This window comes from Nicotiana tomentosiformis, chromosome 6, assembly GCF_000390325.3.
Source record: "Nicotiana tomentosiformis chromosome 6, ASM39032v3, whole genome shotgun sequence".
Taxonomy (NCBI): domain Eukaryota; kingdom Viridiplantae; phylum Streptophyta; class Magnoliopsida; order Solanales; family Solanaceae; genus Nicotiana; species Nicotiana tomentosiformis.
The window spans coordinates 43,733,532-43,748,848 of NC_090817.1; the positions used below are offsets into that span (position 1 = coordinate 43,733,532).

The 15,317-nt window shown below is 36.2% G+C and overlaps 2 protein-coding genes across 2 annotated transcripts; both read right to left on the minus strand.

The window, feature by feature from the left end:
* Positions 1-366: 366 nt before the first annotated feature.
* Positions 367-7,226, minus strand: LOC104099737 (poly(ADP-ribose) glycohydrolase 1-like). Its single transcript, XM_009606825.4, has 11 exons — positions 6,844-7,226; positions 6,562-6,750; positions 5,798-5,901; positions 4,137-4,341; positions 3,950-4,054; positions 3,477-3,595; positions 3,141-3,284; positions 2,014-2,158; positions 1,643-1,843; positions 1,242-1,304; positions 367-712 (listed from the first exon to the last, which is right to left on the minus strand). The coding sequence occupies exons 1-11, from the start codon at positions 7,090-7,092 to the stop codon at positions 539-541; spliced, it is 1,698 nt and encodes a 565-aa protein (XP_009605120.1). The 5' UTR covers positions 7,093-7,226; the 3' UTR covers positions 367-538.
* Positions 7,227-10,968: 3,742 nt separating this feature from the next.
* LOC104099739 (uncharacterized) lies at positions 10,969-14,627 on the minus strand. The gene is made up of 2 exons (XM_009606828.3): positions 13,185-14,627; positions 10,969-12,706 (listed from the first exon to the last, which is right to left on the minus strand). The coding sequence occupies exons 1-2, from the start codon at positions 14,497-14,499 to the stop codon at positions 12,654-12,656; spliced, it is 1,368 nt and encodes a 455-aa protein (XP_009605123.1). The 5' UTR covers positions 14,500-14,627; the 3' UTR covers positions 10,969-12,653.
* Between the last annotated feature and the right edge of the window lie 690 nt (positions 14,628-15,317).

Genomic DNA, 15,317 nt, shown 5'->3' on the forward strand with positions numbered 1-15,317 from the left:
AGTTTGTTACAAAAAGAATGACATTTTTCTATATTTAGAAACAATCTTTAAACTTTTTATTTTACCCACTTTATCCTTGATGAGAAACTTTTATAGCCACACAAATATCATGACCCCACAAAGCTTTTAGGACCGCATTACCCACTTTACCTTTGATGAAAAACTTTTATAGTCACACAAATATCATGGCCCAACAAAGCTTTTAAGATCGCATGTTTCAAAAGTTTTTTTTTTTTTTCTTAAACTGTATCAAGTCAAAGTAAATCATATAAATTGAAAATTGAAAGGGACAGTGTTATACCAACTCTTAAGATTTCCTATTCCTGACAAATACGTGGCCTAAACACATCCACAAGTCGAAAAGTGTAAGATCAGCAATTATTCCTAAATTTTAATTAGAATAAAGTGTAAATTTGATAATTTATAGGATGCAGGAGTCTCTGTCATATTCATGAAAAAGGACACACTAACTCTAAAATAACGTGTGAAAATGATATACTCCCATGCAGCAGCAGTATAATAAAATGACCAGAAAAAATTAAACATTATGAGAATTGTCGAGCAAAATAGTATCATGGGATTTCAACGATGGAAGGAGCCAACTGAAGAAGCCAGCTCCACTTTCTCCCCTCAACCTCTGGACTGAGTATTCCACCAACATATTCCAAAGCTCCCCAACAGTCCACCCCTGTGAAGAAATCCATTGAGCCACCTATTCCAGGTTATCAACAAAGAATGTCAACAATGAAATATATATATATATGCTACCAAGTCCTGAAGATGCTTGTGGTGTATGATCATATCTATATTATATTAAAACCTAGTACATTGGTGCTACAGCTACAGCAAACAAAAAAGTCAAGATTTCCTAGCGAGCAAATTTATGCATCTATTATTTGACCAACATAAGGATCACAAAAGGCAGGACCAACATAAGGACAAACCTCATTTACCATTTCTAGCATCAATAACCATCAAAACATAGCGAGTATTAAAAATTACACAAAATTTCTATAGCAGAGGAGCCTTTTTGTCACGTAATGTCAAAGAAAGCAGTCAGATACAACAGTTCTTTAAAATCTAAAGAGCAAGCAGCCTCTACTAACTTTCACACTAAACCAAAGAGATTCACAAATAACAAATGGCAAACATCCCATGAAATGGAAGTTCAAAATTAAAAGGTATTCCCTTTCAAGCAGAAACCTTCTCAAAGACAATCTCATAGTTTAGAAGACTAGTACCTGTCCCAACATCTGCAGTGCTTCCAAATCAAATGTATAATACAAGATGAAAGGTCTGAAAGCCTGTCAGAGAAGAAAGGAGAAAAAATTTGAAAAAAAAAAAAAAAAAAAATCAAAGTAAAACGAATTAGGAAAAGTAGTTCAAGGGAAAAAAATGGGTGCTCACGCCTTCACATGAATATACAGGGGCATAAAGTGTTTATATATTGCCATTAACCATTTTATGTGACATGATGCGTTGGAAAGTGAAAGGGATATAAAACAATCAGATATCTGATGAAATCTTGAACATAAAGCATGAGAATTATATAAAGGGTGAAAGCAAAAGACTACTCTTTGCCTTGCATGAGAGAAACATTCCTGTAACAAAATGCTGGAAAAATGTCCAAGGAGAGAATAACCTGAGATGCAGCAAGCCATTGAAGCATAGCTTTAACTTGAGAATCCCCACCGAAAGCACCACAACCCCAATTTCCTGTCACAACCCCGATTTCTTGCTGGTAGTCTGAAGGCTGACAATAGTGTGCCTCATGATTTTTGAGCAACTGGCTAGCCAAAGTTTCCTCAATTGTTTGAGATGATGTTGAAGGATTTCCAAGATACTATTGGTGACAGGATAATAAATAGCCAAAAAGCAAGTCAAACAATTTGTTTTTTAGAACACGGATAGCATAACTGGAGAGATTCCGAAAAAGAGGGGGAAAAGGGGGTGAAGCAGTGAAGAAAATGAGAAAGTAGGAGGATCTAAAAATAGTAAGAAGGGAGATACTACCAAATGATAAACTTCAGAATGTCCACCAGATTCTTCATCACTCAGATCATGCTGACGTCCCAGGAAGCCAGCATCTTGAAAAAGCTTTTGATACTGATGACACTTAAAATGATCCAGAAAACCACAAAGAGCCTTGTTAATTTCCCTACAACAAGTTGAAGGACTCGGTGTTGTCAAAGCGCGAAAGGGGCCGAAAGCACCAAGTCTTTTACTTTAAGTGCAAAGAGCAATTAAAGTGTGGGCTTTAGCGAAAAAACGCGCAGATGAAAATAGTACACATACATACATAATGTAAGAAAACAAATTGCAAATCAGCTAAATTATGTGCAAGGAGAAAATAAATTGAGAAGTACAACTATGAACATACCCATATGAAATCATAAACTCAGCCATGTCATTCCCCAGTGAATTTGCTAAATGAATTTCACCTAGCTTAATCTAATTTCTGGAAGTGAAAAGTATCTATAAGCTTTTATCAAAATGATAATTGTGTCTATTGCCCTCATTCCTCAACTCTGGTTTTTTCATGCTCGTGTTTACCCGAATACCTTAAATCCAAATGGCTTATGAAAGTAAAATCTTACGACTGACGACATATTGTTAGATCCTGAAATACTTATACCCAGGCCATCCACGGTTTGTCTTGTTCATAATCTTTCATTCAAATGATCCCAAAAGTAAACCATCTCTTCTCTCAGGAACTTATGGATTAAGTTCTATTTCAACCAATTCTGGTCAATTTCATGGCATAGGCATGCCTGACAGGCAAGGATCTATTCACAAGATAGTTTTGTCGATTATGTGGGTATGTACTAATCCATTCATTTCTTTAACATAAACATAGGTGGAATAGAACACAAACCACCTGACTGACAGCATCTAATTGACAGCCACTTTTATCTAACATCAACTCCAGAACATCAGCTCATAAACTTTTACTTCCTTCTCAGCTTTGGATATACTAAACCTCACTAATACTTCCTTTCTAAGAAAAAACAGAACCCAATTGGAGCTCAAAAATAATCAAAGTGCTGACAGATTCACAGTAATCTCTTTTATGACCCAATTGACCTTAAGAGAGAATCTTACTCCAAATAAGATTTCCAGTGTAATAAACACTCACATACCTTAGGAGGCATTCAATCCTGTACTGCCTTTTTCCTGGGCTGCTTAGAGCATCTATTGCAATTATTCTCCTCTTACGCCTTCCAAGAACATCAATTTCTTTTATGTCCACGTGGTCACCACCAAAACGGAACGAAGAAGCATATCTACACCAATCAGAGACATTTAACATTAGATTATACATATTAAAAAATTATGGAATTGCAGTTAAAGGTAAAAACTGCCAATAAAACTTCATTGTGAAATAGGAAATTTCAGCCAAAATAAATTAGCAAGAAAATTTGATTATAAGTTAACTTGCTTATGTAAAATGAAATTAATTCTCAAACTAAGCTCACCCAGCGTAATTTGAGAACCTCTCTGTACCAACAATTTCAATTGCCTCATTGTCTGCCATGCAAGGCAAGAAAAGCATGCCAGCAATTAACTCTGGATTGATCATAAAGCGAATCTCTTCCTAACCAAGGAAATATCAATATAACATTTTAGATATGTCCAGTTATATATGTCTCAAAGAGACAGAGGTTGCATGAATTAGAATTTAAACGAGAGAAATATATATTAAATCACCAAATTAGATACATCTAAATTAAAGCAAATTAGGAGCAAGAAAAACCAGAAAATATTATCTTCTTTAAATTAATACTCCAGTAAATAAATAGGATCCCTCTTCCTTTATATTCTTAACGCATTCTTAGTTTTTTCTTTTTTATAAGTTCTACTCTCATATATATATATATATATATATATGGAGTAATAGCTAACAAATATATCAAAAGATAAAACTGAAACTATGTTGAGAAATAAAAACCTGTACACAGCCCCTACTGAGAGCACCACCTCCAAGATACTTGTTCGCAAAATCCACTTCTATAGCTTCATTTGGTTGATCTTCAATGAAGCCTGAATTGGAAATCTAAAAAGAAACAGAAAGATGTCATCCTTTCGAACGTAAGATCTTCTATCACCAAATAGAAAAATATAGTTTCATCTCTTACCTTAAAAGGGCAAAGGGAAATATTGGATTGGCTCCAGAAATTTTCCTTTGGATAAGGAAAACAAAATGTACCATGTTCTAGAGCAAGAACTTTCCGCTCAAATGACATGTAGCCCCCGGGCATTGATGAGGCAATCCTCTCAAAATAGTGAACAATGCACTTTAATTTATTTTCAAGTTTCTCGTCATAATGATCATATAAATACCTGAAAAACATGTTTGTCACCAGGTGAACTACCTTTCTGCATTCAGATAATCGGACTCATAAAATGGCATGTTGCAACCAACCATAAAAGAGCATAAGACAATAGCTTCTGACTTCATTAGATCATTTCCATAAATAGTCTCAGAACTGGAAAACTATACACTGCTTTTTACAGCCTTGGATTACTCCTGATAAACCATAGTTAGGATCCTATCCTAGAGCCTTTTTTCTTGTGAAACAGCTTGACCGCCATTACCGATCTCAGAATGCTATATCAAACTCCTCACTAAGTGATAGCTATGGGTACAAAGTGTCAGTATTATGTAAAGGTCTCAACTTCAACATGCTTCATTCATTTACAACAATTTCGTTCTCTCAAACACCTAACGAAAACTTCTCAAAATGACTAACAACGATTGGATTCATCATTCTTCATAACACGTTCTGCTTAAGAGTTCTTAAGCTTTACTTCCAATTCAATTGCCAACTAATGCCACTAATACATTTAAAATGTATCCTCCATTTTAACAAGATGGTTTACCATATCAACCTCTTTCAGAGTTCAGAACGGACTGTTTCTTTTAGTGCTCTCATAGCTTCTAGCTTTGCATCCCCAATCCATTTGCGCGAGCTGTTAGAACATACTGAGGCATATGCTTTAACATAGCAATGCTACATTTTTCTCTGGTGTTAGATGGGGCTTCTGGAAAGTGGAACTATGACAAGTTTTTCTTTCTTTCATTGCAGAGTCACGTATACTCTTGCTAATCAGTAAATCTAGAGTCTAGACATATTAAGTAGTGCATTGTTGGTTCTTGAACTCCATAGTTTAGAAGTAACCAACAAAAAGAAATAAATTTATGCTTTCATCTCGGAGTTACATAGTGTTGTGCAACTTTAGGCATACAAAAGAAGAGAAAGGGGATGTGTGAAATATGCTTGATGGAACGCGAAAGCCCTGAAAAACAACAATGATGGCATTGTGAAAGGCCAAAGTAGCCATTTAGGTAGAGAAGACTACATCAGAAAATATAACATTCAACTCTTCCTTATTAATTCCAATACACACAAAAAAATTATGAACAAGCTCTTTTCAAGTTAAAGTTGTTGAAGTGGAGAAATTCTTTTATTTTTTTTCAAAGTGGAAACGAGTTTCACAATGATAACTATATCAGAATCAAGTGAAGTAGGACAAAATAAGGGGATGGTTAGCCTGCAAGTAAGCTCATTCTTTTGTAGCTGATTTAGTGGAAAATTGTTGGAACTCAACGGTTCGAATGTAGCAAACTATGTTACTGTTTGTAGATGCAGCTTTTTACAGCTGAAAAGAAAAAAGATTGTGTTCACATACCTTAAAACAGAACATAGAACACAACTGACATGAAAGATGTAGGAAAGAACCAATGTTTGAGATACACGCAACAGCTATGAGAAAATAAACAGCTGATAAAACATACGCAAACAAATGATCAAAGTTGATCGTCGGGAGATGTTTGGCACCTCTTTCACTGGTCGGGAATAGACAAAAGAAGGAACATGCAAGAAGAGCACCGACTAATTCCTGCAAGAAAATGATTTACAATCATGCTCAGTGATACGCTATATATACTTGCTAAAAAGTTAAGAATCAGATTCTGATTCATACATTAGCGCATAAAAGTATACTACTTCATCGAAATAATTATACTTTTAACAAATTTCAAAGAAAACCTTACTATTCGTTCAAATGTATGACACCATAATCTGCAAGTAATCCTCTGAAATTTGTTAGTAGAAGCTTAGTATTATGTTCTTTTACAGTTTAGTGTTTGCCAGGAGTACTTTTGGGTCACTTTATTCTGGTTAGAAACTTGCATGCTGGCTTACGATTTATTGTGAAGTTTAGAAAATTCTAGTTTTTAGAGGCCCTAATTTGCTTTTAAAGATAACTTATTATTATTTTAAACGTTCAACCATTTGGTATCCAAAATTCAATTATCAGACTAATCCAGATCCGCACAGCATAGGGGGCCATTAAGGGAAAGCCCTCCCATGGTCGAACTCGAGACCTCTGGTTAAGGGTCCTTGATAGTAAAGGCAAATTATTTGACATTGGAACGAAATGGGCCACAATAGAATGGAGTGGTTGCAGATGACTCAAGTGCTGAGGTTGGCAATAGTGCAAATTACAACATACTCCTAAATAAATTACTCAATAATCAAAGTATAACCATCATAAAACCTGAGTGAGGAAAACAATTCCAGATTGCTGTGATTCCAACAAGCGAAGACCAGTATTGACTCCTTTAACAATTCCACCATCCGCCTTCTCATAGTGAGATTCTAATAAGGAAGGCAACCGCAAAAGCAAATAGGCTAATTTGGGCACCACTTGTTCGAACCATTTAGCAGCTTCTGCCCTAGGAATTAACTGCACCAAAACATTTTCACCATTCATTCAATAAAAAACACCATACAATAATAAAATAAACAGAGAATCGAAGGTGAAAAGGAAAAGGTTTACGTCGTCAAAGAAGAGGGCAAAACCGTCAGAAGCGGAGGAGGAAATTGAAAATTCAGGGAGGGAGAGGGAGTTTCGAATGTCGGAGATGGCGAGGGAGAGGACTTGGCCGGAGTTAACGTTGCTATAGTGAGGGCCTTGAGAGAGGGCTTTAAGTGCTTCAACAACAGGCGGTGGCCAAAAGAGGGAAGATGACCGGAGACACAGTGGTAAGAACGGAAGGATTGACGTTAGGTCTTCTCTATTCTCCATCGCTGGACCTTACCTACTCTTCACCTACATTTTCCGTTGGTTGAATTCAAACATAAAAGACTGACACTGTTCTTCTCATTCTTTTTGCCCTTTTCAACAGAAGTGAAAATTTGGTTTACATTTTTCTTTTTTCTTTTTTCTCTTTCTTTGTCATTATAATAGATTATAGGGAAAAGGCCCTATGCCTTTTGATATATTGTTAAGATATGCTCTCCGTTATACTGTGTGATCACATTCACTGTCACCATTACCCAACTTTATAAAAATATACTTCATTAAATGGAAAGTCATAAGATATTAGGGATGACCTATTTTTAAAATAAAAAAATTTCTGCCCATCGACCCATAACCCGTTTAACCAAATAAACCCATGGGATCCCTTGTATTTCCTGCAATTCTTAGATCTGCTTCGTGTGTGCTCTACCAGAGAAAGACAAAATTCATCGCTCATTCCTCAAAATCAAAACATAACTCAAAAAAACTCTAAACCAGTTAACTCAAATAGAATGCAATCTTACAAGAAACCAAATTAAATAAGCACAATCAGCGAAATTAGGGAAGAAAAACTGCACCTTTGCAGCGTTCACAGAGAAATTTTGGTAGCAAAATCATAAGACATGGCACTTCTCGATTTTTCTATGATGAAAAAAGTGTGTTTTGAGTGTTTCCCGTATAAAATTATGGGTTTTTTTTATTTATATGATGCATTTATTTGGTTAAACGGGTTATGGGTCGATGGGTCGAAATTTTTTTATTTTAAAAACGGGTCATCCCTAATATCTGGTAGCTTTTCGTTTTAGGTATTTTTATAAAGTTGGGTAACGGTGAGGGTGGATGTAGCCCTATAGTATAACGGAGGGTACATGTGAACATATACCAAAGTAGAGGGATATATTTGGACATTTTCCCTAGATTATACTACAATAGATTATCTCTACTATCAGTATATTTGTTGTATAGATTAATTGTATTCTACACTACATCATGAATTGATATTTTTTATACTAAGTCTAATTTTGGTAACTTAAAATACTTATTGTTAACCTGATATGACAAATTAAATACACTGATAATAAAAATTGTTTATAATATTACTATTTATAAAATAAATCTTACTATAGTGACAAATAACATATGACCTCAAGGTTCATACTATAAAAATACTCGAATGTCATTAGGCTATAAGAGCATGTGTTGGATTAGTTGAATTAAACACTCCCTTCGTTTTAGTTTATACTAGCTTTAGATTACATGTGTTGTACGTGTATTTCGTGACAATCAATTAAAGTTTGTGTAGAACGATTTATACGAAATAGTAAGGTACGTTAAAGAAGATGCACCACCTATTTATTATATTAAATAAAAAATAACTGAATATCTCTTGAACTTGTAAAGATGAACAATTTAGTATTAACGTGTGCATTTGTGTCACGGCCCGAAATTCACGTAGTCGTGATGATACTTAACACAACCCGCTAGGTAAGTCAAATATCAGTCAACACAATTCTAATGAAATTTATAAAAATCAGTAAGTGAAATAACTAAATTTCTATACAATAACCCAATGATTGGTAGTAGAAGTCATGAGCCACTACGGTTTAGATTTACAAACTGATATGAAAAATAAATACAATGTCTATTTGAAATTTACATAAACAGAGTTAAAATCCTAAACTACCCAGATCAAAAGGTAGCTTGAATATGATATTTAGCTTCAATACAATGTACAAGTCAATATCTTGCTTCAACATTGCAATAAGGTTTGAACATGATATTTAGCATAAATATAAAAATAGAAACTCCAGTATCACAACAATGGCGGATATAGATATGTGTTCATGATATAAAGTATGACCACGGCCAAATCAAGTACATAACCATCCTCAAGAATAGTCCATCGTGATCAATTAAGCTATCATAAGTTAACCACGATTTCTGGCATGGATAATTGTACTCATGTTGCCATAGAAATCAAGTAAGGTATAAGTCAAGAAGAATACGCAACTCAACAAAGCAATAAGTAATCCTAGAATCTATCCCGGGCATAAATACCCATAGCACATGTATATACACTCGTCACCTCACATATACATCACCCTCGCATGTAGTAAAAAAATATTATTTTCTAGGAAAAACTCCCGCAAACCAAAGTTAGGCAAGAAACTTACCTCATCCGGGCTAGTCTAAAGCTCCAAAACTATTTTTTCTTTTAGAATACACCTCCAAATGACTCGAATCTAGCCAAATATTAACCAAGAAAGTCAAAGAATGCTATAGGAAGCGATCCCAATCAATAAAGCTTTAATCTTTTGAAAACCCCAAAAGTCAACTAAAGTTAACCCGGTCCCACATGGTCAAAATTCAAAATCAAGACCAAATTTCGATGACCCATTTTTTTCAAGCCCAAGTATGTAAATTGTTTCAAGATCCGATCTCAAAATGAGGTCTAAATCCCCAAAATTAGCTATCTTAAGATTAAACCCTAAAACTCAACTTTTCTACCATTTAAAATTCTAGATTTAAGGGTAAAATCTATGGAAAATCATGAAAATTAACCAAAATTAAGTTAAACCATTAATCTCTGAAGTTGGGGTGATAATCCTCTAAAAAATCGCCTTTATCCGAAGTCTAGGTCTAAAAAATATTGAAAAATGGCCTAGATCCCGATTTCCAGCATTAAATACCTTGGGCCAAAACTACTCTACTCAACGCGAATGCCAATGGTCTGAGACCATCACGTTCGTGATACTACCCTCGCATTCGCTAAGGCCAGTCCCCCTTGCAAGCCTTCACGTTCGCGACCCCACTATGCGTTTGTTAAGAGCAAACCCCCACTGCCTCAAAATACTTTCTACGAATGCGAGACTAGCTCCGAGTTCGCAAAGCACTAAAATCACACTAGAAACCAGCAACTAAAACATAAACAAAAATGGTCCGAAATCATCACGAAACTCACCCCGCGCCCCTCAGGACCCCATCCAATCATCCCAACAAGTCTATACAGTCTACGAACTTGCTCGAAGACTCAAAACATCAAAAACAACATCAAAACAAGAAATAAGAATCAAATCCAAATATTCTGAAAGTTCTAAAGTTTAAATTTCCATCTAGAAGCGCCAAAATGGTCTCGGGTCACCCGGGAGCCAAACCAAATATACGTACGAGTCCAAAATCATCATACATACCTAACGAAATCATCAAATCACCAATCCGGGATCATTTACTCAAAACGCAAATCTTGGTCGAACTATTTCAATTTAAAGCTTCTAGAAAGAAAATTACTCTTCCAAAACACTCTTGAACCTCTCGGAAATCGAAATCAACCATGCACATAAGTCATAAAATATCAAATAAACCTAATCAAAGTCTTGAATCGCAAAATGGAGCGTTAGAACTCAATACGACTAGTCCGATCATCACAGTTAATATACAAAGTTGAAAAGATCCCTTCAGGTCACGACCCCAAGACCCGGCGTTCAGCCCACTATTGTTGCCTTTTGGTTAATATTTTGTCTCCTTGCCTTGAAAAAATGTTTTATGCTCTTACTTTTTTCTGCGTGTTTAGCATAGTTCTCATGTTTGGACTCACTTTTCATCTGCTCTTTTTTTTTTGTTGTTGCACTGGTAGTGCTGGTGGACATGTAGTCAATTTTGAGCTGCTTAGTGTGACTTTACTTTAACATTAGTACTAGATCTTTCTTTTAATTAAAAAAATGCAGCATGCAACTCAGGGGATTGCTGAATTTATTCCATTAAGTGAACCATCTTAACTTGTGTTTAAATTAAACAACATCAAGGCATTCACTAAGCAACCGCATAAGTGCATAGTCATAACCATAATTAAATTGAATAGCACAAAAGTAAGGACATATCATGTGTCAAAAAACAATAGTGACTCACTGAATAATAATGTCATCCATATATAACAGTATAGTGATGGCTTATACAGTAGTCAAAGCTCAAACATACTAGGGAGGGATCACATCTACTACACTCCGACACCATTCACATTCATTTTGGTTACTTGAATAGTTCTAAAAGATTCTTTTTCAGAAATGCAGAGTGGTGTGGCAATCGTGTTTGGAGATGGATCCATTTCAAGGTTGCACCCACCGACAAAGGGAAGATCAGAAGCTGGCCTCTCTCTCTATGGAAGGAAACATTGATGCAGCAGCAGTTAGAAACTGCATTAACAGTAACATAACCAAGATTTACTCAATTTGACTCCAATTCTCTGTATTCCCACCTAGCAATAGCGCTAGCCTTTGGAATGAAGCATTTATTGAAGTCATCCAAATGTTAACTTTGTGATATCTTCTAGTGATATACCAAATGTTTTCTTCTGTGTGTTATCCTGATGATATAACAAGGTGTCTGTGGGGGCTAGAGGAGTATCCAATTGTTAAGTTTCTAGCCCTTCCTGCTTACCATCTTTGTAATATGGAACAAACTCTTAGAAGCCCACCTAAACAACAGAATCGATAAACCAGATGACAGAGTATATCCTCCCTTTTCATTCATATCTTTCTGCTGCTTGGTAGTAGTTTCCTTTTGTCTCATCATACATATCATTTTGTTAAGAAAGGTATGATCACATGTGTAATTTCAGGTGCAAACAAGTGTTGTTAGAATCTCGTAGGATCTTGTAAATAAAGTATAGCTTGATTCTCTTTTCTTTCTTAGAGTATGTACACTAGCTATTTGGCTTGAGGGAATAATCAAGCTGAGTTCTCTCTCAAACTCTCTGCTTGATAAATTTGGAAGACCTTCCCATGGATGTTGTTGACTTAGAAGAGAAGTGATACCTCATACCAGATGCACTTTCCTTAAGAATAATGTAAGGTCTACTATTTGAGATATGGACTAAAATTTTGACTTCTCTTGTGTAAAAGATATCAAATTGTTGCTTTATTCCTTTTTACTCAAAACAGTGAGACTAGGTATCTGTACACAAATTTGATGGATACTGGAAGGACGTGAGAAGCATAGTACTATCAGGCAGGCTAATTTGATGTTTATTGTGAGGGACTCCATCATTGGGATGGTTGATGTATACAGCTGAACATTATCTTTCATATTACAGAAAATTTAGAAAGTTAATTTAGAATATAGACTATGTAAGCAGACAAAGTCAAAGTCATACACTTAGTTTGGTGGTACATGCAGTTTTATGAAATCAGCTACTGGAATGTGAGGGTTGAGGACAAGAGTATGAGATGGGGCAGTAATTGAAGATGCTGTGCTACTGGAATGTGATACCTACCAAGTAAGAAGCGCACTTACATTTCATTTGCATTGATTGAATGGCTACATTAAGAACCTCAAATACAGTTCATCGACAAGTAGATACTTGAGCGAGATATATCCCTCACTTGTAGCTTTCATCATGCGACTAGACAGCCTTTCAGTTTCTCGATAAAGGCCACCAAACTTGGTTAAGTAGTACAGAGTTGGAGAAGGCTCATATTCATATATAAGGACAGCAATCATTGAAACAACTCATACGCGTGCATAAATCCTTTTAGCAGGCGCATGTTGTGTGGCTATGAAACTAGCCATGCTCATCTACAAGTCCTCTCTACTTCAGCATGTGCTTTTATAGCTCTCTGTGTACCTGTAAACAAAGAGATTCTAGATTATATAGCTCAGGTTGGATCAGGGGAAAGGTGTTGCAGGTAAGCAGACACCTTACATCATACAGTAGAACACGTTGTTGACCTGCACAATGAAAGAGCTCCAGTGCTTTTTTGATCTCTATCCACTATTAGCTTGTCACAAATAAAATACAACACTTGAATACCACATGGAATTATGAACAAGGTGCTACCTATGCTAAGAACAAGGTGCCTAAGTCACATAAACCTTGCCAGGAGGATTCTTAGACAATGCAGGATAAACAATTAAGAGTAAGATGGACTGGAAAAGTAACTGGCTCGACATCAAATTACTTAGGACATCAGCTAATTAGCACAGATGTTGGAGCTACATAAACAGAAACCTAGAGTTTACTTAAAAGAAAAAAATACTAATAATAAGCCAACACCAGTGCTGCATACATGATCCGCAATAAGTTTAAAACTAAAGGGAGAGACCTAAAGTGGAGGCCAAGCATGTTGCATCAACATCAGGGGTGAACCAAATAGGAGCTGGTAGAATCCTTTGTATCTTGTCTACATCGACAGGGTAGTAACAGGATAAAAAGCTTCCTTCTTTACAGTCATAAATCCCCAAATCATGACCTCCACAATTAGGCTCTTCCCTAAATATGTAAGCATAAGTTAGATCATCTGTAAAGTAAATAGAATTGGGCCTCAATTCCGGGAACATGGTGGTCGAGAGAGCAAAGCCGGGATTGGAACCAATGAAGAATGCACGATTGCCAAGGCTGCCTGGCAAGTATTGAAGCTCCACACGATCATGGTCTATAAAATCAAGCTTGAAAACATCAAAAGTTTGAGTCTTATAGGGATATTCGCGCTCAGCGTTCTCCACAGGCAATATCAGAGTCCCATCTTGGGCAATGCCATGTGCTATGTAGCGTGTAACAACAAAAAGCTCCTGGCTTTGGTGGTCATATACCAAGTAATCAGTGTCCCAACAGTAGCATGACTTGCACTCTAGCTCAGTATCATCCGCAGCAGAAGAGGGCCAATCATCACTGCAGCCTATATCTTCAATCTGGATGAGAAACCTCTTAGTTGGATCATTGTGGAGATCCCAAGCTTCAAGCTCCTTATCTTGGGTGAGAGCAAAAAATAGTTTCTTTCCACTGTGGAACACAATTTGAGTGTACTCGCGTAAGGGACCGTCGAGTGCAGTCCACGAATTGGCTTCAGCTATGCCAGGCCTCCTGCAGAATGCGAGTCGCTGGTGGGGCCCGTAAATGACCAACGCTATGCAGTCCTCTTCCATAGGATCAGGGGATGAAAGGATCATCTTTTCGACAATGTATGAAGACATACGTTGTGGGGTTAAGGGAATAGATTGGTGGTTAAGAAAGCATTCGACTCTGACACTGTTCCGAATAACGCCGTTAACACAGGGGAAAGTTTCAATGGATGGAAGCTGGATAGTCTTACCAGAAAGTGGGTTAAACATGAAGAGAAGACAATCTTTAGGCTGTATACAAACAAGCCATCCCTTGGATAATGAACCCAAGCAAACGGAATCAATATCAGGCATCATCACTTGCTGCTCATGTTGTACTTGTATGACATCCCCTTCTGCCAGTCTGTAGAATTTGAAGACGGTGCTGTCCTCCTTAAACTCCGGCAGTAGCATCAACCAAGGAGCCACACATCTGCTCACCACAGGACCGCTACAACTTCTAATCAGTACTTCACTAATTTGCCCTCTCATTATTTCCTTTGGAACAGAAGTTCTGACCACCAAGGAAGAGCTAGCCATGATTGAATTCGACACAAGAACCTCCAAAATGTATTTATAGATCAAGAATCGGTTTGCTTTTAGATACAGTAATCCAAAGTCTGCCAGGTTTCGGCTTGCTTTCTGTCGGCTCTCACTTTACGGAAAAATGTGTTTAAGGGCCGGGCCCGTTTGACAATAAAAAAAATTCCATATATTTTATTTTTGAAAATTTACTTTTTTTTTGTTGAAATTTGAAAAACTCCAAAAAATTATTTTTTAAAATTTTTACTTTAAATTACTTAGTAGGCGTTTGGACATAAGAATTATAATTTTTTTAGAAAAAGCAGCATTTGAAGATAAGTTGAAAAAGTATTTGGAATTTGAAATTACGTTTGAACATGCATTTCACTTGAAAAAATATTGCAGTTTTGTGAGTGGAGAATTTTTTTTTTGAAAATTGGGAAAAAGGTTTTTTGAAAAACTCTTGCAAAATTTCTTGGACAAACACATTTTTGAAAAAGAAAATAAAAAAAAAACAAATTATGGACAAACGGGTCTTTAAAAAAAATTCAAAAACATATCCAAATTGTATTCATGTCCAAACACAACTCTAATTTTCAAATACCATTTTCACTTGAAATTTTTTTGTTTACTTTTTTCCCGAAATTTTACAATTCTTATATCCAAACGACAAAAGGTTGGTTAATCAAGGGTGGTCGGGGGCAAACAACAACAACAATAAACCCAGTTTGATCCTATAAGTGGGGTCTGGGGAGGGTAGTATGTACGCAGACCTTACCCCTACCTCATAGAGATAGAGAGGTTATTTTCGATAGATCCTCAACTTAAGAAATAAT

Bases quoted from the DNA above. Each gene is read 5' to 3' on its own strand.
- LOC104099737 (XM_009606825.4), bottom strand. From the start codon at position 7,092: ATGGAGAATAGAGAAGACCTAACGTCAATCCTTCCGTTCTTACCACTG. The intron at 6,751-6,843 runs GTAAACCTTTTC...GTTTTGGTGCAG, and splicing joins TTGCCCTCTTCTTTGACGAC to TTAATTCCTAGGGCAGAAGC. The intron at 5,902-6,561 runs GTTTTATGATGG...ATTTTCTTGCAG, and splicing joins GAATTGTTTTCCTCACTCAG to GAATTAGTCGGTGCTCTTCT.
- LOC104099739 (XM_009606828.3), bottom strand. From the start codon at position 14,499: ATGGCTAGCTCTTCCTTGGTGGTCAGAACTTCTGTTCCAAAGGAAATA. The intron at 12,707-13,184 runs GTCTCTCCCTTT...CTTTGTTTACAG, and splicing joins ATGCTTGGCCTCCACTTTAG to GTACACAGAGAGCTATAAAA.